This window comes from Apodemus sylvaticus, chromosome 5, assembly GCF_947179515.1.
Source record: "Apodemus sylvaticus chromosome 5, mApoSyl1.1, whole genome shotgun sequence".
NCBI lineage: Eukaryota > Metazoa > Chordata > Mammalia > Rodentia > Muridae > Apodemus > Apodemus sylvaticus.
In genome coordinates this window covers 150,466,432-150,490,956 of record NC_067476.1, presented here as the reverse complement: position 1 = coordinate 150,490,956, position 24,525 = coordinate 150,466,432, and the positions used below count along the sequence as shown (strand labels likewise).

At 54.2% G+C, this 24,525-nt stretch overlaps 1 protein-coding gene across 1 annotated transcript; it reads left to right on the top strand.

The window, feature by feature from the left end:
- The first annotated feature begins 3,536 nt into the window (after nt 1-3,536).
- Znf335 (zinc finger protein 335) lies at nt 3,537-24,135 on the top strand. The gene is made up of 28 exons (XM_052184266.1): nt 3,537-3,626; nt 4,270-4,520; nt 5,691-5,928; nt 6,879-6,956; nt 7,153-7,458; nt 7,541-7,696; nt 10,079-10,225; nt 12,765-13,005; nt 13,114-13,291; nt 14,098-14,210; nt 15,017-15,035; nt 15,158-15,274; nt 15,389-15,465; nt 15,549-15,709; nt 16,080-16,309; nt 17,328-17,421; nt 17,524-17,618; nt 19,195-19,454; nt 20,860-20,971; nt 21,048-21,422; nt 22,141-22,283; nt 22,369-22,511; nt 22,643-22,746; nt 23,079-23,153; nt 23,263-23,346; nt 23,426-23,491; nt 23,574-23,655; nt 23,743-24,135. The coding sequence occupies exons 2-28, from the start codon at nt 4,320-4,322 to the stop codon at nt 23,868-23,870; spliced, it is 4,023 nt and encodes a 1,340-aa protein (XP_052040226.1). The 5' UTR covers nt 3,537-3,626; nt 4,270-4,319; the 3' UTR covers nt 23,871-24,135.
- Nucleotides 24,136-24,525: the final 390 nt, after the last annotated feature.

Sequence of the window (24,525 nt, the reverse complement as noted above, 5' to 3'; positions counted from 1 at the left end):
CTTTTGGAGCCTTAAAGCCCATTTCTCAATGACGCACTTCTTCCAAATAGGCCACAGTCTCTAATTCTTCCCAAACAGTTCCACCAGCTGGGGACTAAGCACTCAAATCTAAGAGCCTACAAAGTCATTCTCGGTTAAGATGCCGTGAAGTGCCGGGCGTGGTGAGATGTAATTCTGATGCTCAGAAGGCAGAAGAAGCAGGATGATCACCAAGAAGTCCCAGGAGTGTGGCTTACACAGTGAGGCTGCTTTAAATGACACACTTAACACACCCCTCAGCCTGGTGCAGCTCCTCCTCTTCCTTCTTGACGTCTGGTTTTCTCAACTGTCCACTTTACCTTCCTTCAGGTGAGAGCAGCTGTCTTCACTGCTTCCAGATTTTTTTCTAACAACACGCTCTGCTGAGAACCCTGGCTTGGTGGCCAGGAAACCAGGGTTTGGACTGACCTTAGTGACTCATGCCTACGATTCAGGTCCTTGGGAAGTAGAGGCAGGAGTATTAGGAGGTCAAGGTCAGCTTGGGCTAAACCGCAAGTTCGAGGCCACCTCGGTCTCATTAGACCCAGTGTGTATGTGGGCATGTGCTTGTACCTTTTTGTTTAATCCCCATTCTTTAACATTTATTTTTAAATTATGTGCATGCATGTATGTCTGTATAGAGGTCTGTACTGTAGGACCTCCTTTTGGGGAGACCCCCACTCCATTCTCGGGATAGCGTACACCCAAGGAAACTGGAGAGATCAACTTGATGCAAACGCATGAGGCAGTTTATTATCAGAGCTCTGAGTCGACACGTATCTCACACCTCACACAGGAGACAGAGGAGTCGACCCTGAGGCTCAAAAGTTAGGGGTTTATATAGGGAAAGTCAGGGGGTTTTGGCACGGTTACACGTGATTTGCTGATTCAAACATTGGCGGGGGTTACTGGTGCGCAGGGTGGGCTTTTCGGCATACATGCAGATCGGACCGTCAGCAATGTAGCATTTATTTTTGTTAGCAGGAAGGTCACTTTGACATTAGTAAACTGCATCCAAGGGACAGGAGACTCCAGTCCAGATGGTGTATGATCCATAGGAGATTGCCCAGGCATGCCCCTTATCTTTTATGGCCGGTCTGTTTGTGGAATGACTCAATCACAACCTTGCTTCAAGCTTGTCCGGCGTGCCTGGGCTCTAAGTCTGCTTACTGCCTCAACTATGGATTCTTTAAAGTCCCAACTCCCTTCAATACAAGTGACTGCAGTTGTCCAAGAAGGGCCAGAAGAGGGTCCCCCTAGAGCTGGAGTTAGTGGTAGCTGTGGCCACCACAGTGGCTGCTGCGAACTGAACTTGCTCCTTCTGCAGGAACAAGCTATGCCATTAATCACCGCACCACCTCTCATGCAGTTCCCCAAACCCAAACCAACAGCAGCAGGGAACAGAGGGCGAACAAGCCAAACCAGCCACCGTGAGAATTGAGGCCTCGACAGGCAGTAGTGGCGCATGCCTGTAATGCCAGGAGGTGGTGGCACACGCCTTTAATCCCAGCACTTGGGAGGCAGAGGCAGGCAGATTTCTGAGTTCGAGGCCAGCCTGGTCTACAGAGTGAGTTCCAGGACAGCCAGGGCTACACAAAGAAACCCTGTCTCCAAAAAAAGAAAGAAAAGAAAGAAAGAAAAAGAAAAAGAAAGGAAAAAAAAAAAGAAGAATTGAGGGGCCTGGCTTGGCCCTGTTTTTCTCTGTTTCATTGTGAGGCTGCTAGCGTCTATACCAGGACCTGGGGCCACCCCTGGGTACCTGACCTAGGTGACCTGGGCAGAGACAGAAGGTATCCAGTAGGCTATTGGAGGGATAGAAAGAAGTGTTGAAACCAACCTACCATGAAGCTCAAGGATTGTTCCAGAGGCCTGGTAATGCTGGGTGGGAAGGAGGGAAGCAAGGAAGGGATTTCTCCACAGACCTCCCGGTCTATTTCTACCAAAGAAGAAACACTAGGAAGCACTTTCTGTGACAGGGATGTAGGCGCTCTCATGTCCAGGTGCTGGTAATAACTCAAAGCAGCCTGTCCTTTTCACTACATTGATTTTTTTTCTTCTCCTTTTTCTTTCTTTGTTTTGTTTTGGTTTTTTGTGTTTTGAGACAGGGTTTCTCTGTGTAGCCCTGGCTGTCCTGGAACTCACTCTGTAGACCAGGCTGGCCTCGAACTCAGAAGTCCGCCTGCCTCTGCCTCCCAAGTGCTGGGATTAAAGGCGTGCGCCGCCACCGCCCGGCCCCTTTTTTTTTTTTTAAAGATTTATTTATTTATTATATGTGAGTACACTGTAGCTGTCTTCAGGCACATCAGAAGAGGGCATCAGATCCCATTACAGATGGTTGTGAGCCACCATGTGGGCGCTGAAGTGATGACCTCTGGAAGTGCTCTAAACCACTGAGCCATCCCTCCAGCCTCCCTTGGGCAAGGTATCTTTGTGCAGCCCTGGTCTACAGAGTGAGTTCCAGGACAGCCAGGGCTATACAGAGAAACTCTGTCTTTAAAAAACAACAACAACAACAAAACAAACAAAAAAAAGCATTTATTTATTGTTATGTCTGTGAGGGCACACATGACACAAAGAGCATGTGGAGGTGGGAGGGCGATCTGGAAGAGATGGTTCTCTCCTTTTACCATGTGGTTTCTGGAAAAAAATTACTACATAGCTCCAGCTGGTCTATGTGAAGTCAAGTGAGGTTAGCCTGCCTCTCCGGAGTGCCGGATTAAAAGCATGAGCCCCCACACTGGGCCCAAGGAATTTTTATTTTCTAAAAATACCTAACACTTCCTGCGTGCGTGCTCGACTATGAGCGCGTGTGTATGCTAGGCATCGAACGGAAGGCCTTAGGTTTGCCACTGAGCCAATTCCCCAACCTCTAAACACACCTACTCTCTACAATGACCAGAAGACCTGGTGCCTGGACCTCCCGTCCTAATAATGAGAAATACAGCTGCGAAGTGCACCATGGTCCAAGCATTGACTCTTCATCAAAAATCCCTGACCTCCGCTGTTACCCCATCCCCCAAATCGCCTTAGTTGTGACTCCTGATCAGCCTTTCCTGTCCTCAAATCTCGGTTTTCCCATCTGTATATGCTCCCTCCCCACGGCACAGCAAGCCTATCCGGGAGAACCCGATCCGGCTTGAATGGTGCTTTAAGCTATAGGTGAAAAGCCAGGAAAATGAATGACTCCCCTCTGGACACTTCCAAGTCATCCCAGGCTGAGACGGTTCCCTAAGCGACCCCTGGAGGTGTGGCTAGACGCTGGGAGCCACGCCCATGAGAGCACGGCGATCCCTGGATGGGACCTGCGTGACGTCATGCCACTTCCCGTGTAGCCATCCGCCATAAGAAAAAGTAGTCCCCAGCCCCAGCTGATCTCAGCCCTAACATTAGGCAGCATATAAACTTCTAGAGTTCTTCTGGACCCGACTACGGTTCTGAGTCCTCTGAGAGACCTTCTGAAACTTCGCAAATCTGTCTTTCCCTGGGGGACGGCGGCGGAAGTAGTTCCGGTTCGAGGGCGGCTGATGGGTTCCTCCGCGACGGGGGTGAGAGGATGGCGACCTCGTCGATGCCGGAGTCGGAGAGCGACACAGCAGCCAGAGGCTCAGGTTAGCGACAACCGGAGGCGGGCCGCCCCACTGCACACTGTCGTGCACCGGGGCTCTACCGTGGGGCTGCCGGGTGGCGAACTCCCAGGCCGGCGGGGCTGTCCGAACAGGGCCCCGGGGTCCCAGGCCCTTTAGCCGCTCTCGCATTTGCCTGAGCGGAAACCCAGCGCCGCCACAAGATGGCGTCGGGCCTGGAGCTCAGGCAGCGCCGGGGACAGCCCCAAGTCACCAGGCCCCGCGACCGTCGCTGTCAGCCCCCTCCGCAGGGGAGCCCGGGGAGGGGGAGTGAACCACTGACCCCGGGGGCCTGCGGGCTGTACCACTGGCTCCTAGTCCGAGGGGACGCGGGGTCCGGAGGGCTGAACCGCTGTGTCCGCCCAGGGTCGATTCACGCCTCTAGGAGGAGCAAAAGGCCGCTCTCACCCACCAGGACCACCCTTCCTAGAGGGGCCCTAGCCTGGGAGACCTGGCGTCCCTGTTCTTTTCTGGAAGGTTCCCTTTTCCAAGAAACCCCGCCCCGTCTAGGCCGAGGCTCAGTCTTTGCATCTGCGGAATGGGCACACCAGTGCATCTGGGTGGGTACTGCTTGGCCGGGCCCGAAAGGTGGACCACTTGTTGCAACCATGGTCGTATCACCCGGCAGAGTGAAAGCCTCATACCGTGCACTTCGCTGTCAGTCGGTCCCCAGAACCGATGGAGGAGAACGAGGTGGAGAGCAGTAGCGACGCGGCCCCTCGGCCTGGCCAGCCAGAGGAGCCTTCTGAGAGTGGCCTGGGTGTGGGAACCTCGGAAGCTGTGTCCGCGGACAGCAGCGACGCTGCAACCACCCCAGGATTAACGGAGGCCGACGACTCTGGCGTGGGGCAGAGCTCAGACAGTGGCAGCCGCTCTGTGGTATGGATTAGCTTGGATGGTGTGGGCAGGGGGACCGTACGCAAAGCTTACTTGGAGAAAATAATTGTTTTTGAGGCAGACGCCATGCCATGCCAAACTGCTATGGTCGAGTTTTATCGTCCCACAAGCCCCATGGTTATGGGACATACTTAAACCACTTGTTTCCAGAATCTGCAGAAAGGGAAACTGGGGCAGGGCATGCCGTCGACAGAACCAGAATTCATTATCCACCCGTCTTATCCAGAGCCCTCAGGCTCCTTGAGCCTGGTTCAAATGTTGATCCATCTCAGTTACCTTAGTCTTCCCATCTGTCAAATGGAATGGGAGGGCCTGGGTCTGTGGGTGCTAGGCTGTAAGGGGAAACTGAGTCATCACTTTCTGACCCATTACTGTGTGATATGAGCAGTCTACCCAGGTTCTAGCCCTCATCTCCTCTGTTAAGTGAGAATTAGAAATATATTTATCTCTGGTAGCTTCATGAATAATCTTGCTAGATAGGGGTTGTATCTAGACCCCATTTATGAAGACCTGAGCCAGTGACTCTGGATGTGCAGTTTAGGGTTTCATTATGTCAGCAGAAGTGGGCCTACCCTGAGTCTAACGCTAAATTACAGGGTTACTGCTAGGGATGGGACTGGTGTGGTCCCGTCCCTTGCAGAGAACACAGCCTGGTCTGGAAAATGTGGCGGTGCAAAGGATGGGCTGGGATTGGGCGGAGGAACTGGGTCCATAGAGGAAAGCTTCTCCTCTCAGAGTAGACCCAACCTGTCATCCTTCCTGTGTGATGAGGTGACGTGGTCTCTGCAGAGAGTTGGAGGAGAAAGGTCCTAGCTTGCCCTCTAGAGGGGGCCATGCCTAAATGGTTGTGAGAAGGCTGGTGTAGACTCCATGGTGACCATGGAAGAGTTTGCAGCAGTCTGAAGCAAAAGCCCAGTGACCCTTGTGCCTCCTGGCTGTGTGGTCTGCAGAGGTTCTTCCCTTAACCTTGGGGTAGTTCCTGACTACATCCGTGGGCCCTGGGGCTCTCGCTGACTAGAGAGCTGTCCTAGTCCTTTGTAAGGTTGAAGTATGGGGGGGGGGGGGCTTTATCTGTTGTTTCTCAGGATCTCCAGGCTGCTCTGTCCTGCCCCACGCCTGGCTCCTGAACCACCCTCTGCTTCCTACTCCTAGGAGGAGGCATCCGAGAGCATTTCAACAGACCCCTTGCCTCATGGCTACCTCCCTGACTCATCTTCTGTGTCCCGGGGACCAGTGGCAGAGGTGCCTGGTGGTCCCCCAGCCCTGGTGCACTCCAGTGTTCTCCCAGACCCCAGCATGCTGGTGTCTGACTGCACAGCTTCCTCTTCAGACCTAGGCTCTGCCATTGAGAAGATCATTGAATCTACCATTGGTCCGGACCTCATCCAGAGTGAGTAGGGAGAGAGTGTGGCCCTGTAGAGCCCCATAGCCATCTATGTGGGTAAATGAGTGAAGATGAATTACCTTACTGTGGAGTGTGTAAGGGGAACTCAGAACTGTCTCCCGGTGGCAGATAACACAAGTATCAACTACGATGTCACAGTAAGTTCTTCGTGTGATGCCTGGGTGTCATGGTGCTCAGAAGCAGGGAGAGTTGTAGCTGGGGCCAGTACGATGGCTCAGCTGGTGATAGTGCTTGTCAGGCAGACCTGGTGCCTGCTGCTGAGCCCGCATAGCAGCAGAAGGGAGGAACCAACTCCCAGAAGTTGCCATCTGCCTTCCACATGCATGCCCGCGCACACACATGAAGTAATGCAGCAGGAACTGACTGTAAGAAGTAGAAGCAGTTGTACCTGGCTTTGTGTTGGGGGCAGTTTTAAACACTTGGCATATAGGAGGTGGCAGATCTTCCAGTGACCTCCAGAGGAGATGGCTGCCATGAACCTGGACCAGATGAGATTATAAGGCACATGAGAGAGACACCAAACAAAAGATGACTTAACCAGTGACACTGGTCAGTGGAGGGTGCTCCTGGGCAGTCAGCCCAGCCAGGTGGCCCCTAGTTCAACCTGCTTAGTATCGTGCTGCGTCTTCATGGTTAGTGACATGCATGGAAGCAGGAGCACCCCACAAAGCTCTGGCATAGTCTGAGACACAGTGACTGCAGGATCTGTGTCCTGCGGATGTTTAGAGAGGATAGAGGACTAGGCCCATCTGTCAATCTGGCATGCCGGTGACTGGGCTAGCACCTCACCTACACCAGGCCTCGCTCCAGCCCACAGTGGGTGTGTCCAAGGCGCAAGGGTACCACCCGCTGCTCTCCAGTTGACAAGTAGAGTCCAGGGGTGTGGGCCGATGCCAGGATCCCTCTGAGAGTGTGTCTTCCGCCTTTTCTGCCAGGCTGCATCACTGTGACCAGTGGTGAGGAAGGAGGAGCTGAGACCACACAGTACCTGATCCTGCAGGGCCCAGATGATGGTACGCATCCTTTTGCCAGTCCCCGGGAGCCTGTCCTGGACGGGGGGGCAGAAGACAAGGCTCCATATGACCCTGTAGGGTTAGCCATTGCCCTTGACTCTGACAAGATGGCCTATGTGGGCAATTTGGACCTGCCCGAGAGGAATGGCTGAAGCTCATGGCCAGTCTTGCCTTCTGTGTTCTCTCCTGTTGTCAGGTGCTCCCATGGCGTCATCAATGTCTGCGTCCGCCTTGGCCAACAGTCTGGTGGCCATTGAAGCCCTGGCTGACGGTCCCACATCCACATCTGCATGCCTCGAGCCTCCTGAGGAGCTCCAGGGAGAGCCCAGCTCTGTGGCCCAGCGACCCCCTGCACCTGTTCCTGAGGAGCTGGACCTGCAGAGCCTGGAGGCCATGATGGAGGTGGTGGTTGTTCAGCAGTTCAAGTGCAAGATGTGCCAGTACCGCAGCAGCACCAAGGCCACCCTGCTTCGCCACATGCGGGAGCGGCACCTCCGCCCAGGTGCGGCCTGGCAGCCATGGGCCTGATGGGCGCAGGCGCAGTCCAGAGCCAGGTGTGGCAGCTCGCTCCATTCTCTTCACAGCACTAGCAGCACCACCAGCAACAGCAGCAACTGGTAAAAGGGGCCGTGTACGGAAGTGGGGCGCTTCCACCAAGATCACAGAGGAGGAAGGGCCAGAGGAGGAGGAGGAAGAGGAAGATGACATTGTGGATGCCGGAGCAATTGACGATCTGGAGGGTAAGGCGGAGGACCACACTTCTCCATAAAGATAGAGACACTAGTACAGCACCGCAGGAGGCTAGGCTGTGGGGCAGACAGAACAACAGAAGGGAGAGAGTGCCAGTAAAGATATATATGCACATCTCATATATATTATATTGTTCCTTGATTGCCTACCTGTGTGTCTAAAATAACTCAGCGTATGCGTATGAAACTGTTAGTAGAGCCAGCCATGGGGGCACCTGCGGCAGTCCCAGCCCTGGGGATGTGGGGCCCGGTGGCACTCAGACTACATAATTTGAGGCCAACCTGAAATGAGACCCTAATTCAACCCAAAACAAAAATATTTCACTTTTTTCCTGCCCCACACCCGTATGTGTTGTGTGTGGGTGCATGTGTGGCCAGTCAGGCGTCTTCCTCGGTGGCTCTCTGCCTCACGTTTTGAGACAGGTTTCTCACTGCACCTAGAGCTTGCTTCCTCTGCCAGAACAGCTAGCCAGGAAGCCGGGGATCCCCCTGTACCCCCAGCGTTGGGGCTGGGCTGCCATGCTCCACTTTTTTTTTTCTTTTTCATTTATTTATTTTATTGGGTGTGAGGTGGAAGAGTAAAAATGGGTCAAAAGGAAGGGAGGGAAGCGGCTGGCCATCTTTCCATACTGGAATGATCTGTGCCTTGGGAAGGAAGGCAGCCAGGTGGTCCAAACAGGCTGGTATGTGGTCACCAGACTTTATCGAAAAGACTTTGGTTCTGGCCTCCCATTTGATTCCTAAAGAGCAATCTGGGAATCCAGCATGAATTCATTGCAGACTTCTGTGAATGATATTCTGTGCTGTTCTTTCTTCATTTTAATAATTCTTGTTTTTGATCTTAATGTAAACCACACCCTCTGCTGTCCCGGTTCCAAAAGCATGCTCCACTTTTTGACATGGGTTCTGGGAGGTTTAACTCAGACCCTCCCGCTCTGCAGCATGTTCTTCATTGACAGAGCTGCTTCCCCAACCCCTTGATTCACGCCCAAGTTTTGTATATGTGTGCCTATGTGTATGTCTATGTGGGTATGTGCATTGTTGGGAGCAGTACCTATGGAGGCCAGAAGAGGGTGCTGTTCACCTGGAGCTAGAGTTCTAGGCAGTTGGAGCTGTCACACATGGGTGCTGGGTTCCTCTGCAGAAGCAGCAAGCCAGCCATCTCTCCAGACGTTTTCTCCCACTAACTTTTTGAGATGGAGTTACCTTGTGTGTAGCCCTGGGTGGTCTCAGACGCTTGCTCCTCCTGAAGGTTGGGATTATAGGTGTGTACCACCATAATTGCCTCACTTTCCCCCTAAGTTCTATGAGATCTAGCTTGTGTTTTTGTTACAGGATGCTTGAACCTGTTTCTAGTTAGGGTGTGGTTCAGCCTGTAGCATGTACCTTTAATCCCTATGGCTAGAATACAGACATGCCCTTAGTACTCACCTTTAATGCATACAATGAAGGGAAAGTTAGTTTAAGGAAGGAAGCACTGTGTTTGAAAGTCTAATTAAGAGGCAGACAAAGTGACGAATCAGAAAGAGTTGACAGTAGGATCTGCCCAACTCTCAGAAGAGAGAGGAAGCTACTTAGGGAGACACAGACCCGAGGAGGCGCACTGCGCAGGATACAGTAGAGTCCTGGAGAGCTATGCAGCAGCGCTGCGAGGGAGAGTGGGGCAGCAGAGGGGGCGGAGGAGGCAGTTTCACAGAGACAGGTTGTAGACAGAATAAGCTAGACACGGGAAGACAGAAGGAGGATGAAAAGGAGCCAGAAGATTAGATAAAGTTCCTAGAGTTATTTTGAGGCAAAGCAGAGCAATTCAGAGGCTGAGAGAAAAGCCAGATTGAATAAGTCAGCTGGTCAGCCAGAGATCAGAAAGCTCTGGGAAGGCATGAGCTTGCTCAGCAGCCAGACTCAGAGATGAAGAACATCCTGGGCCTAGTTTAGGTCGTATGGACGCCAGAGCTTCCAGGACTAGGCGGGGGTTAGCAGATGGAAGCAGAAGCAGAAGCGTCCCAGACAATTACAAGGGAAGAATAGAAGTTCACTTTTTACACATTTTATAACTTGAGTTTTTCTGAGTTGAACTGGGCTCATTTTACTGTTGAGTGGTTATGCATGGCCATTGTCTGCCTGGTGGCACAGTTCAGTCAGGAGTCTGTAGACCAACTGCTTACTACCGGTGGCTTAAGTGGCTTTAGAGCCAGATGCTTCTTTGTGCTCCTGGTTGAGGTGAGCTATTGGCAGGTGCAGAGAAGGGAAGGATAGTCAGTCCCCTGTGGGGGGAGTTACAGAGGGCCTCGTAGGAGCGCCCTCTGTGGTGGAGGGATAAGGAGGCAGGACTAGAAGTGTGGGACTACACACTGCCCTTTACTGTTGCCACAGAGGACAGTGACTACAATCCTGCTGAAGATGAGCCCCGGGGCCGGCAGCTAAGGCTCCAGCGTCCCACACCCAGCACCCCAAGACCCCGGCGGAGGCCTGGCCGGCCCCGAAAGCTGCCTCGCCTAGAGACTTCAGACCTCCATGATGGTAAGATGGTCATTGGGTGGGCTGTATGTGTGGGTAAGGTGTAGCTCTGCTGCCTGGTGCATCTTAGGTACTCCAGAGACTGAGTGTATGCAAAGCAGCTGTTTCTAGCTATAGGCTTCCCAGGAAAGGAGCCCTCCTGTCCTCGACTGGAGAAACCTAGCCTTGGTGACTATGCAGGCATTTGGAGGTGCCTTTTAGTGACAAGTTGTCACAGTGAGAGAAGGAGTTGGGCCTTTCTAACTGAACAAGTAAAAGCTTAAGATGGTACTGAGAGAGGAGCCGGTAGTTGAGTGGTCTGTGAGGCACTGTGGTGGGAGGTTGCAGTGGGCACAAGAATGCTCAGCGTGGGTGTGAGCACAAGCTCTGTCACGCTGGAGCGCGCCTCTTTGGATCTCTTGTTGATGAGTGGAGGGAGAGAGCATCTACTAGAGTGAATGGGGGCACTGTGGATGCAGCATGCGGAGGTAGATCCCGTGGTCTCTCCTGAAGAACTGCTGTGTACAGGGAAGTAAACACACCCCACGCAGGCCGAGGCTTCATGAAGAGAACAGCAGCATTGATTCAGGGGACAAGGGAGTGGCTCCGTGGATGGGAGGAGCTGTGAGAGCATGGCCAGCAGCATGAGAATCTGCGATGGGGAACTGCGCCCTGTTCCAGCAGGGTGCAGAGACAGGGTGATCCCCACGTTCTGTTCCAAGGGGGTGCAGAGACAGGGTGATCCCCATGTTCTGTTCACAGTGGGGTGCAGAGGCAGGGTGATCCTGTGTTCTGTTCCAGTGGGGTGCAGAGGCAGGGTGATCTCGTGTTCTGTTCCAGTGGGGTGCAGACAGGGTTATCCCCGTGTTCTGTTCCAGTGGGGTGCAGAGACAGGGTTATCCCCGTGTTCTGTTCCAGTGGGGTTCAGACAGGGTGATTGTGGGAGTTCACTGCCATCAAGTCCAGCGAGATGTGGAACTTTGGGTTCGGGGGGCGCCCTGTCCCAAGTGAAAGGCAAAGAGAGGGGCACTTTTGCTGGTGTAAGAATTGGTACATGTAGCTGGGCGGTGGTGGCGCATGCCTTTAATCCCAGCACTTGGTAGGCAGAGGCAGGAGAATTTCTGAGTTCGAGGCCAGCCTGGTCTACAGAGTGAGTTCCAGGACAGCCAGGGCTATACAGAGAAACCCTGTCTCGAAAAAAACAAATCAAAAAGAAAAAAAAAGAAAAGAAACAAAAAGTAGTTCATATTTGTGTGTGTGTTGGGGGCACTGGTGATTGAACTCAGTGGACAGGCTTGGCTGTAGAGGGCTGTTTATTCACGAAGCCTTCACACTGGCTCTGGTCTGTTTGTCCATCTGTTTGTTTTGTTGTGGTGGTTTTCTGAGCCAGGGTCTCACTGTGTAGTTCTGGCAGGCCTGAAACTCATTATGTAGAAGGAAACACCTGCCTGTCTTCTACATTCTGAGATTAAAGGTGTGTACCACACTAGTTGACGCCACTCTTAATATTTAAAATACTACTTTGTTTGTTGGTAATGCTGGGGATTGAACCAGGTGTTGTGGGTTTGTTTTGTGTGTTTTTACATGTTTGGGTATTTTATCTGTATGTATACAGTGTCTATGGAGGCATCAGATCCCCTGAGACTGGCCTTATACACAGCTATGAGCTGCCTTGTGGATGCAGGAATTTAACCCGAGTCCTCTGAAAGAGCAGCTAGTACTCTAACCACTGAGCCCTCTCTCCAGCCCTTTAGATAGCATTTTCTTTTTTTTCTTTTTTCAAGACATGGTTTCTCTGTGTAGCCCTGGCTGTCGTGGAACTCACTTTGTAGACCAGGCTGGCCTGGAACTCAGAAATCCTCCTGCTTCTGCCTCCCAAGTGCTGGGATTAAAGGCCTGTGCCACCACCACCTGGCCTAGATAGCATTTTCAAACACTGAAACACTATCACATTCAGATTAGACTTCAAAGAGTTTGTAAGCTGTCCCTGGAGGTCCTCTTGCTTGGACCCTCCCTTGGGTCACCAGCCTCTCAAGGATGTGCCAGTGTCAAAAGACACTGTTGTCTGTCTCTCTCTCTCTCTCTCTCTCTCTCTCTCTCTCTCTCTCTCTCTCTCTGGTGTTTTTCGAGACAGGGTTTCTCTCAGGCTGGCCTTGAACTCAGAAATCCACCTGTCTCTACCTCCTGAGTGCTGGGATTACAGGCTTGCGCCACTACCACCCAGCAACACTGTTGTCTTAGGAACCCACAGTATCACTGTGGGGTCTAGATTAGTTGGCAGATGGGACAGATGAGACTCAGGGAGGGGAGGATTTTGCCCGAGGATACACAGCCACCCAGGGAGATGCTGAATCTCGAACCTAGCTGTCAGAGCTGTCGCTGAGATGTTATCAGTGTCTCAGGCTTGCTATGCTGAGTAGGTCAGGTCAGAAGTAGTGTGAAATCTATATTGCTTTCTGAACATGGGCTGTGTTTGTGACCTGATGTCCTGTCGGTGGATAGCTTGGGGATTGATGGCCTCTGGTCCTAGGATGTGTGACTGTGTTCTTTGTGTCCATGACAGGCATAGGAGAGCCTCTAGTGAGTTCCCAGAGCACACAGAGCCCTCCAGAGCTGCAGGATCTTGAGACTCCCAGTTCCTCGGACCTGAGGGCCCTGGGCAAGGTGGGGAGGGGCCTGGTGGAATCTGGTGTGAGTCAGTCAGATGCTGAGAACGCAGCCCCATCTTGCCAAGATGAAGCTGATGCCCCGCCCCGCCGCCGTGGCAGACCTTCCAGAAGGTTCCTAGGGAAGAAATACCGAAAGTAAGTAGAATAGAGCCTAGGTGAGCTTGATGGGCGGCCGGGGGTGGGTGAGATGGGGGTGCCCCCTGAGCCTGCAGCCCAGCCAGTGACCCCACCCCTTCCTGGCAGGTACTACTACAAGTCTCCCAAGCCACTGCTCAGGCCTTATCTGTGCCGCATATGTGGCTCGCGCTTCCTGTCCCACGAAGACCTTCGCTTCCACGTCAACTCCCATGAGGCTGGTGACCCACAGCTCTTCAAGTGCCTGCAGTGCAGCTACCGCTCCCGCCGCTGGTCCTCACTCAAGGTGTGGTATTTAGGGGCTCGCTCCCGGGGCTGGGAGGACCACCCAAGTGGAGCCCTTATGCACTCCAGCCATCCGGCTTGGGAAGGATGCTGGGACATGGGGTCTTGAGGAGGCTGCCACAGGCAGCTGACAGGGTGTGCAGTGAGTGACACCTCACCTTCAGGGATTCACTTCACATCAGAGAGAATGTGGACATGCTTACTCTAACTGCAGGCTCTGGGTGGGGCGGGCTTCTCACAATGAGTCCTTCCAGCTGGTGGCCGTGGTTGTCTCAAGGAAGGGCTCCTTTCATCGTAACCTGAGAGGTGTGGCCAACAGCAGTCCAAGCCATAGGCTGTCATTTTGTGCCCCAGTAAGGGAGGTTTGGTATGGACCAATTCACTGAAGAGGTCTGCGGCTCGGCTGCACTGGGGTTGGAGTGTGGTAGTGCAGGTGCGTCCTTTAGGCCCTGACAGACAGTCCTGTTGCTTCTCCTTGGGCTGCTTCCTCCCACACAAACACACAGGCCTGGAGTTGAGTCTGGGCTCTTTAGGGGACCGGTCCATCGTGCTGAAGGAAAGGCACGGGCTCCAGAGCCACACTGCCCAGCTCCAGTCTCTGTCATGGCAAGGGCCCGACACTGAGCGCTATTTCCCTGTTAGTCAGATGGTAAGCCAGCAACAGGACTGGCACAGCAGGTGCGCTCTCTGGGGACAGTTCCCAGTCTGGCGGCAGGCTCTGATGTCCACACTCACCCCAAGGCTGTGAACACGGGGGACAGGGAGAGAGAGGGGAAACTGAGCCTGCAATCTGTCTGTCTCTCCCAGGAGCACATGTTCAACCATGTGGGCAGCAAACCCTACAAGTGTGACGAATGTAGCTACACCAGTGTCTACCGTAAGGATGTCATTCGACACGCGGCGGTGCACAGCCAGGACCGGTCAGTGAGTTTTGCGGGCGCAGTGGAGGGAGGGTAGACAGGGAGAACGTGGCCAAAACCATGCTAGGTCCTATGTAGCACATACACTCTGGGTCTGTGTTGTTCAGAGTCCAGGAGAGAAATCACCCCTGACAAATGTCCCAGAATCCTCAGGGCCAGAGCCTCGAGGGCCCGGTTCAGGCTGCTCCTTCATCTGGGAAATGGAGACAGTGTTGAGGGGCCTGAGGAAGATTGTGTGACTGCAGGGGTTTACACATGATCAGAAGGCCTTATGGTCAGTCGCAGCTCCCCCTTCCCCTGTGCCGAAAGCAGATCAGGGCTGGGCTGCACTGTGTGCAGGCCTGGTGGGTGGGCTGCTCAGTCACTGACAGCTTGGCCTGTGGCTTCAGCAGCAAAGAATTGGTTTCTTTGGCATATGACCTAGGAACATAGGTGGTAAAGACCCTTGAGAACCAGATGTGTGACAGTTTTCCAGGATGTCACTGGTTTCTTTAAAGAGAAGGAGTTGTGTTCCCACCTAGGATTCTGGTCACCAGGTTGAAGCCTGTTCCCCGGGGCTGTTTCCTGTGGAACTTGTTTGAGCCTGTAGTGTAATGTCCTGGGAATGGAGAGAAAACCCGTGTCCCAGGTTAACCAGCACAGGGCTGCCGGCACCTGTGGAATCTTAGCATTCTCCCCAGAGGATGCCAACTCGGTTTTCATGTGTTCAGAAGAGAGGGAGGGCATGGGTAATGAGCAGTGGTGATCAGGCCTGAGCCCGGGCAGCCCATGGGGAAGCTGTGGTATAATGCTTTCTTCTTTCCTAGAAAGAAGAGGCCGGATCCGGTGAGTGTGGGGCCCTGGCCTGGGAAGGCCCTGGACTGCTGAGGGGTTGTGGGGGGGACGGGAAGTGAGCGCCCCTGCTGTTTCCCCTTTTCTCTCTCTGACTTCACATTATACCTTCCCAGACCCCAAAGCTGAGCTCTTTCCCTTGCCCAGTGTGCGGCCGTGTTTACCCCATGCAGAAGAGACTGACCCAGCACATGAAGACTCACAGCGCTGAGAAGCCACACATGTGCGATAAGGTGGGTGCCGGGTAGGCTGCAGCTAGAGGCCGGACCTTGTCTGGGCTATCCCCATCTAATGCCGCCTTCCCCGCCTGGGCCATCCCCATCTAACACCACCTTCCCCGCCCTCAGTGTGGAAAGTCCTTTAAGAAGCGCTACACCTTCAAAATGCACCTGCTCACACACATCCAGGCTGTTGCCAACCGCAGGTGCGTGCCCACTGGAGGTCCATGGGTTAGGGAGGGAGGAAGCCTTTGTGTTTCTGAGCTCCCCTCCTTCAAATTGCCTCCAGATTCAAGTGTGAGTTCTGCGAATTTGTTTGTGAGGACAAGAAGGCACTGTTGAACCACCAGCTGTCCCACGTGAGCGACAAGCCCTTCAAATGCAGCTTTTGTCCCTATCGCACCTTCCGTGAGGACTTCCTGCTGTCTCATGTCGCTGTCAAGCACACAGGTCAGGCCAGCCTCCAGCCCTTACACCCTCATCAGAGCTCGGCTCCCTGTCCATCTCGACAGCCCAAACCACTGATGGGCTTTTTCTTATGCTGTAAAGGGACTCCTGTCCTGAGTCCAGTGCCGGCAGCTTGCTTTCTCTGACTTAGTTATGAAGGAGGGAATGGAGGTATCTACTCTTAGTTAGGAAGGCGACCTTGACAGTGAGCCCTCGTGGGAAGGCTGAATATGGAAGCAGGGTTGCTCCTTTCTGCTCTAGTCCACCAGAGGGGACAGCAATGTTTGTCCAAGCATGGTAATGACTTATGGCTAGGGACCCCTGGGGCTTCCTACAGGACTGCATGGGTGCAAGCCTTTCCCTGTGTCCGCAGGAGCCAAGCCCTTTGCCTGTGAGTACTGCCACTTCAGCACTCGCCACAAGAAGAACCTGCGCCTACATGTACGCTGCCGCCACGCAAACAGCTTTGAGGAGTGGGGACGGCGCCACCCGGAGGAGCCCCCGTCCCGCCGCCGCCCCTTCTTCTCTCTGCAACAGATAGAAGAACTGAAGCAACAGCACAGTGCGGCCCCTGGCCCTCCCCTCAGCTCCTCAGGACCCGAGGTAGGCTGGGACACTGCACACAGTGGGAACAGGTGCTGTCTCATTCACCTCTGTTGTGGTGGCAGACAGCAGCCTAGTTACAGGTACAGCTTTAGGATTAGAAGAGGGTAGCTTTCCAGCACTAGTCTAGACAACAGGCATTCCTATAGCAGTAGCTCATTATTCTTAACTGTGAATCAATTAGAAAACTCTGTGCTCCTGAACTGCTGTGTCTCCAACTCTTGAGTATGTTTGCCCAGTGTTCAGGGAACTGACGCTGGTCTTTGTGGTTACCTCATGGTCCGCCATAGCTGCAAGGACACCGCCCAGTGACATTCCAGGCCAGAAGCAAAGGGAAAGACTGGCAGATGGTACAAAAGATGCCTGCTGTCACCTACCTGTGTTCCTCAAACGTGCCTGGAACCCCTGCTTAGTCAGGCAGCACACTTTGAGAGTCACAAATGACAGACCTCCAAGTGTAGTCTTGTCGATGGGTGTGCCACCCTCCTAGTGAATCGAGGACATTGGTGACAGGGGAAGGTGCTGGTGAGGTGGCGTTAGCGGTCGGTTGTCATGCCCCACCTGGACCCCAGGTCCTGTGTGGTAGAAGTGGAACCCTGATCTCAGAGTTGTTCTCTGGTATGCATAGGTGCGCGGGGGCAGTTCTGTGCCTGTACACACGCACATACCACACACACACACACACACACAAGGAAAGTGGATTTAAAGTTACAGAGGGGCGTGGACTGGATCTGGGGTAAGCAGACTGGAACGAGCAGCTCGTGTCCTGCCGTGGGAGCGCCCAGTGGCCCTGGAAGAATGTGCACACTCAGTGCCTGGGCCCTAGGGTTGGCAGTCTTGGATTCAGGTCCCAGCCCTTCACTCTTCTGAGCCTCACCATTCCCCCAGCACTGAGCTGGTAAATACCTTTCACAACAGTAGGTGAGATAAACAGGGGACTGGGAGCAAATGATGACATCGGATGTATGGGGAAATGCACTTCTGGTTCCCCTCAGACCTGACCCATTCTCCTCTTCAGGCCCCCCAAGAACCAGCACCTTTCCAGTCACCTGAGACTCCCCCGCTACTCTGTCCTGATGCCCTAGGTGGTGCCACAATCATCTACCAGCAAGGTAAGCCTTGAAGAGGGCAGGGCTAGGGTAGGAACATGACGGGGGTGGCATTGGGTGCCAGGCATCCAGCCTGTTCTCAAGCCCAGATCCCACCCCACTCAGGAGCCGAGGAACCCACTGCAGTGGCCACTCAGACAGCCTTGGATCTGCTGTTGAACATGAGCGCCCAACGAGAGCTGGGCGCCACAGCCTTGCAGGTGAGCACCCGGACGTCCCCGCGCCCAGTTGCTGAACCTCAGCTCCTCTGTTGAACGTGGAGCAAAGGAAAGTAAGGACTCCACCTACCCGCCAGGGCCAGATGACTCTGAACTTGAAGGATCAGGCTCTGGAGGGCCGAGGTGGGCAGGCTTTCCCAGTGCACTCTCTAGTTACTAGTGACCATTTGTCTTAGGCACTCTTCTGTTGCTGTGAAGACACCATAACCAAGCAATTCTTATAAAAGAAAGCCTTTGGGAGCTTGTTTCAGAGAAAAATTCCATGCGCTGAGTAGTAGCTGAGAACTCTGTCCTGATCTGCAGCCTTAGAGAGTCAGAAGTGCGGTAACTGCGTTCAAATATATAAGCCTATGGGGCCATTCATATTCATACACCTCACAATTGCTGTGCTGAGGACCATGTGTTGCCAACACCTAGATGTTCCTTTAAGAACAGGCTCGCTGCCCCGCCCCTCAGTGAGCTGCTGTGCAGAAGGCGATGCGCAGCTTGGCCGCTGTGTGCAGTGTGCACATGATATTCTTCATAACCGTGTTGTGTTTCTCAAGGAGGATAGAGGTATAGTTTATGGTCCTACTGTATAATACTTTATAATTAAATACAGTACAGAGCTGGAGGTCTAAAGGGTCAGTCTGAATCACCTGTTTGTCTCCTGCTCTTTCTGTAAGTTGCTAGTCCTTTGTTACTGCTTTGCAGACGCATATTCTTTGAATATGAAAGGTGCCTACCTCTCATGTAATTATTGATGATGTCACCTTCAGTGTTCTATTGTCCTCTTTAGTGTCATGGCTTCTTTTGGTTGGTCATGGTTACACAAATCTCCTATGTCTTCCATGAGACCATTAAACATGAGACCATGTTTCATGTGGCTTTAAATGCCTTTAAACTCTGATCCTAGTGCTTCTGCCCGTGTGTTGGAGTTCCAGATGTGTGTGTGTGTGTGTGTGTGTGTGTGTGACCACACATGGCTATGGGATTTCTGAATGGTTTGCCACTTGGCCCTCTACCCCAAGGTGTCATGGTCATGGTGCTACTATTTGGGGCCTTGTTACAGAGTCCACTTTGTACTTTGTGAGGGTTTAGTAGCATCCCTGGTCACCACCACCACCACATGACAGTGTCATTCTCCATACCTAGAAGCTTGGCAGATACTGGTAGATGCTCCCTCCCAGGTTCATTCCTGACCATATGTCTGCAGTGTGCTTTGCAGTGCCTGTGTTGTGTGTGTGTGTGTGTATGTGTGTGTCTTGGTGGGTGGAGGTGTAAGGGGAGGTTAGGCTGTTTTGTTGAGGACAGGGCAGACAGGGTCTCTTTGTATAGCCCTGGCTGTTCTGGAACTTACTCTGTAGACACTGGTCTGAAACTCAGATCCACTATTTCTGCTTTTGAGTGCTCGGGGAAAGGCATGCATCACCACACCCAGCTGCACAAGTGTGTTTAAGTACTTGGAACGTGTAAATCAGAGGGGACAGCAGAGGCTCTGGCAGGATGGTGAGCTTTAAGGCCCCAAGGACCTTGGACAGCAGCTCTGTTCTAGAAGCACCTGTTGGTGTCATTGCAGGTGGCCGTGGTGAAGTCTGAGGGCATGGAGGCAGAGCTGACATCCACTGGTAGGCAGCCCTCCCCTGAAGACACCACTGCACAGGTGGTGACACTTCACATGGCAGAGTCAGGGAGCAGTGTGGCAGCTGAGAGCCAGCTAGGCCCATCTGACCTACAGCAGATCGCCTTGCCACCTGGGCCATTTGGTGGGGCCAGTTACAGCGTCATCACGGCACCCTCAGTGGAGGGGAGGACGTCAGCCTCAGGCCCACCTTACAGGTAACTCCACCCCTTCCAGTCTTCACTAGGGCTCACCACTCCAACCCAGTTAGCAGGAGGCAGAGACCTGGTTTGCAGAGTGGCAGACAGTAAACGACTCTGTCCTGTGTAAGGTAGAAGCTGGCTTTCTTCAGCTAGTAGCTGTTCTGGGAACTTGGCACTAATGGTCTTGCATAGCTAGCTCCCACAAAACCCAGGGTTCCCTGCTTCTACAAATGAGGTAACAGGCTAGTGAGATGGCTATATACCTCCCCCCACCTTAAATGTAAGTCCCTATGTGCAGCTATGAGACCTGAAGGCATTAGATCCCTTGGGCCTAGAGTGACAGTGGTTGTGAGCCACCATGTGGGTGCTGGGGAGCAATCCTGGGACCTGTGCGAGCTCAGCCAGTGCTCTCAGGCCCTGTGCGAGCGCAGCCAGTGCTCTCAGGCCCTGTGCGAGCGCAGCCAGTGCTCTCAGGCCCTGTGCGAGCGCAGCCAGTGCTCTCAGGCCCTGTGCGAGCGCAGCCAGTGCTCTCAGGCCCTGTGCGAGCTCAGCCAGTGCTCTCAGGCCCTGTGCGAGCGCAGCCAGTGCTCTCAGGCCCTGTGCGAGCGCAGCCAGAGCTCTCAGGCCCTGTGCGAGAGCAGCCAGTGCTCTCAGACCCTGTGCGAGAGCAGCCAGTGTGCTCTCAGGCCCTGTGCGAGAGCAGCCAGTGTGCTCTCAGACCCTGTGCGAGAGCAGCCAGTGTGCTCTCAGGCCCTGTGCGAGAGCAGCCAGTGTGCTCTCAGGCCCTGTGCGAGAGCAGCCAGTGTGCTCTCAGGCCCTGTGCGAGAGCAGCCAGTGCTCTCAGGCCCTGTGCGAGAGCAGCCAGAGCTCTCAGACCCTGTGCTCTTGCTGCGCCCCCTCCCCCGCCCCAACTCATGTCCTGAACATTTTGAACAAGTATGGGCTCCTTTGTTGACCTGCTGCCTGAACGTGTGCTTGGTTTCCCTCTGCTGCAAATCTGTGACATGTTTCTCCACTCACTGAACTCTGGCTGTCTGAGGACCTCTTCCCTGTGCTGCGCTGAGGGTCAGAGCTCTGAGCCAGCCTCTGCTCAGGCTGCCCTAACCTGTGCCGTCCTCTCCTTGGGTGTCTAGTAGCTGATGTATCCTGCTCACCCCTGCTGGCACGGCCCTCTCCTCCTGTCCCTTTTGGCCAGACCTGAACTCCTGGAGTGCTGCTATCTTCCTACCAAGGGGACCGAAGGTCATCCTTTAAGTAGGGGGAATCTCTGAGTTCTTGGCAGTCACTTCGGAAGACAGCTGGGGGCCAGGTTTGAGGCCTGCATTCACTCAGACTCGTTGAGTTTGACTTGCTTGGTGAGGGATTCATGTAGCCTGGTCCTTTCCTGGAACCCACCCCTGCCTCCACTCTGTGCTATCAGGGAAGAAGCTCCAGGGGAGGCAGCCCAGGCTGTGGTTGTGAGCGACACCCTCAAGGAGGCTGGCACCCACTACATCATGGCAGCTGATGGAACCCAGCTGCATCACATTGAGGTGAGCTTGGTGGTGGCCTCCTACCCAGTGTCCTGCCTCCACCCCTCCTCAGCATCTCATGCTGTCTTCCTTACAGTTGACTGCTGATGGCTCCATCTCCTTCCCAAGCCCAGATACTCTGGCCCCTGGAACCAAATGGCCCCTGCTGCAGTGTGGAGGGCCACCCAGAGATGGTCCCGAGGTTCTGTCTCCAACAAAGACCCACCATGCGGGAGGCGCCCAGGGCTCTCCCACCCCGCCCCCTGCTGCCAACCACACCCTAGGCCTGGTCGTACCCCCCTCCCCACCGTCTATAGCAGCTTCATCAACAAAGAAGTTCTCCTGCAAGGTGTGCTCAGAGGCCTTCCCTAGCCGCGCAGAGATGGAGAGTCACAAGCGGGCCCATGCTGGGCCTGCTGCCTTCAAGTGCCCTGACTGCCCGTTCAGTGCTCGCCAGTGGCCCGAGGTCCGGGTAGGTGCTCCCCGCCATGCCTCTGCCCTCATTTCTGTGGCCACTCATTTGTATAACAACTTTTTATTGAGCATCTCCTCAAGCCTGGTCCTCTGGTCCCCTCTAGGGTCAGAGATGACTCCGTAGGATTCCAGCTCTGGGAGCTGCCTGGTCAGGAAACTAACCAGATATAAAGTGACTAATGCCAGACTGTTCCCAGTGTGAAGGGCAGGGGATGTAGACCAGGGGCAGCCAGGATGGGAGGGGGAGCTCGGGAGACCCCAGGTGACAGGAAGCCAGACACAGAGGGTGACACACAAGCCAGTGAGGGAGACGTGACGACAGGACGACTTCTGATGCGTTTCTTGTGCGGCTTCCGCTTGCCAGGGGGTGTCCAGCCTCCAGCTCCAACCCAGTGCGACATCTTCCAAGTTCTGCCCGGGCCAGGGCCCCAGAGCCCCGTCCTCCAGTGGGGAAGCTAAGGCCCAGTAAAGCAGGGCTGAGCCCTGGCATGCAGGAGGTCCCTCCTCAGCACCTCTAGTCCAAAACAGAGCCACAAACTGAGACAGAATTGACAGTGCAGCCTGTTGGGGGAAGGGGGCTTCTGGCTTTCTGTTTGTGGTAGACCAATCCCTGTCATTTCCATGCTTTTGGTCCTCATGGGCACGTGGGTTTAGTTTCCATGGAGACTGGTTGCCTTTCATGCTGACCACTGGTGCCTGACCTCTGCCCTGTTTAGGCTCACATGGCACAGCACTCAAGCCTAAGGCCCCACCAGTGCAATCAGTGCAGCTTCGCCTCCAAGAACAAGAAGGATCTGAGGCGGCACATGCTAACACATACCAACGAGAAGCCTTTCTCATGCCACGTCTGTGGGCAGCGGTGAGGCTAGGGATGGCTAAGGACAGGGGACTTCCGTGCATACCCCTGGGGGAGCTACTTGATGCCGACTCTTCCCTCTCCTCAGTTTCAACAGGAATGGACACCTCAAATTCCACATCCAGCGACTACACAGCAGCGATGGGAGAAAGACGGGGACTTCTACAGCCCGAGCCCCAGCCCAGACCATAATCCTCAATAGTGAAGAGGAGACACTGGCTACACTACACAGTAAGCTACTCCTGGGCCACAGAGTGGACCGTTTGGGTCCAAAAACTAGAACCACAGCCCAAAGGAACCCCAAGGATGGATCAGTCACAGTTTCCGTAAACCCCCTAATGAGTGCCCGTCTCTCTGCCCAGCTGCCTTCCAGTCCAGTCACGGGGTTCTGGGTACAGAACGGCTACAGCAAGCACTGAGCCAGGAGCACATCATTGTGGCTCAGGAACAGACAGTGACCAATCAGGTAAGACCAAGGTCTGCAGACCCTGCAGAAAGGGTGGGACACACAGGCAGAGGCTAGAGGTGGCTCAGAGGGTTAGAAGTGCTTGCACAACCACATAACAAGCCAGGTGTCTGCGTGCCATGCTCCGAGAAGGGTGGAGGCCAGGCAAGAAGTGATGGAGAACAATGCTCTGTTGAGCGCCTGGCCTCCACGCCAGGTTGGGACACATGCGGGTGGGTGGGCATGCACGCACGCACGCACGCACGCACGCACGCACACACACACCAAAAACACTTAATTTGAGCGCTTGAGCTCAGTAAAGAACTAAGGCTACTCTGGCTTGGCCTTGACAGGAGGAAGCTACCTACATCCAGGAAATCACGGCAGATGGCCAGACGGTACAGCATCTGGTGACCTCAGACAACCAGGTAAGCTCCCGTCCCCCGCACCACTGTCCACAGCTGTGTCTACTGCTTTACCTCTTACTCAGCTTCCACTGAGTGGAGAGCGAGCACCTGCCTCCTCCCCCTTTCTTAGGTTCAGTACATCATCTCTCAGGACGGTGTCCAGCACTTACTGCCTCAGGAGTACGTTGTGGTCCCTGATGGCCATCATATCCAGGTAGGCCAGGCCTGGGGCAGGTGGGGTTTGGAGGAAGGCTGCAGCCGTATAGGATCACTGGCCTACTTCCTATCTCTAGGTCCAGGAAGGCCAGATCACACACATCCAGTATGAGCAAGGTACTCCATTCCTTCAGGAGTCCCAGGTAGGGTACCTGGGCGACCAGGCAGAGCTGGGGTAGTGCAGCCTCTGTGGAGGCGGCTCTTCTGACTGGCTGCTTTCTCTAGATCCAGTACGTACCCGTGTCCCCGAGCCAGCAGCTCGTCACCCAGGCTCAGCTTGAAGCTGCAGCACATTCTGCCGTTACAGGTATGGACTGGACACTGGCAGCCAGGACACTGAGGTGAGGCCTAGCTCTCGGAGCCTCGGGCTTACTGTGCTTCTCCCTCCCGGCAGCGGTGGCCGATGCTGCCATGGCCCAGGCCCAGGGCCTGTTTGGCCCTGAGGAGGCAGTGCCGGACCACATTCAGCAGCTGCAGCATCAGGGCATCGAGTACGACGTCATAACCCTCTCGGATGACTGAGCTCCAGAGGCCCAACGCTGACCGTGGATATCAGGCCCGCTCTCCTGCAGACTAGGGACTTTCCTGTCCGACCTAGGGCCTCCAGATACTGGACAGTTAGTGTCTCTTGACTCCAAAGGAGCCAGACCTGTGCTCTTGGGGGGGCAACCAAGGGCTCCAGCTGGGACATGCTGGGTGCCTCAGCCTGCTGGCAGGCTTGGAGAGAAATTTATTTTTGTTTTGATGGACCCACTGGCTCCTGTCTCAATAAAGGGACCAGAGTCCAGCCCTTGCAGCTCTCTTTGTATATGTGCTAATAACCTGAACCAGGTAAGGGCCAGGAAACCAGGCAGAGGTCCCAGCAAGTAGAGGCACCTGGCTCTACAGCCAGCTGACCCTCCCTTATATGAACAGTGGTTGCAGTCCAGGCCAAACCAGCCTCATCTCAGGAGAGAGCTAAGCTAGTGAGAACCTGCTTCCTCCATGCTCCCTGTCTTCAGGGTCTCAGAGGGCAGGTACTATATACCCTGGGCCTGCAGCGCCTCAAGAGCAATACCTCCTCCTGACTGGATGCAAAACATTTAGCAGCCTGTCAGTCTGCTTTAGGCAGGGACTGGGTGTATCTGGGTAGGCTCAGCTATAGTACCCTGGCCTCCTCCAGCCTCCTGAGCTCAGG

Excerpts from the sequence above, each read along its gene's own strand:
- Znf335 (XM_052184266.1), top strand. The coding sequence starts at position 4,320 with ATGGAGGAGAACGAGGTGGAGAGCAGTAGCGACGCGGCCCCTCGGCCT. Across the intron at positions 6,957-7,152 it reads CCTGCAGGGCCCAGATGATG|GTGCTCCCATGGCGTCATCA; the intron begins GTACGCATCCTT and ends TCCTGTTGTCAG. Across the intron at positions 15,275-15,388 it reads AGCCACACATGTGCGATAAG|TGTGGAAAGTCCTTTAAGAA; the intron begins GTGGGTGCCGGG and ends CCCCGCCCTCAG.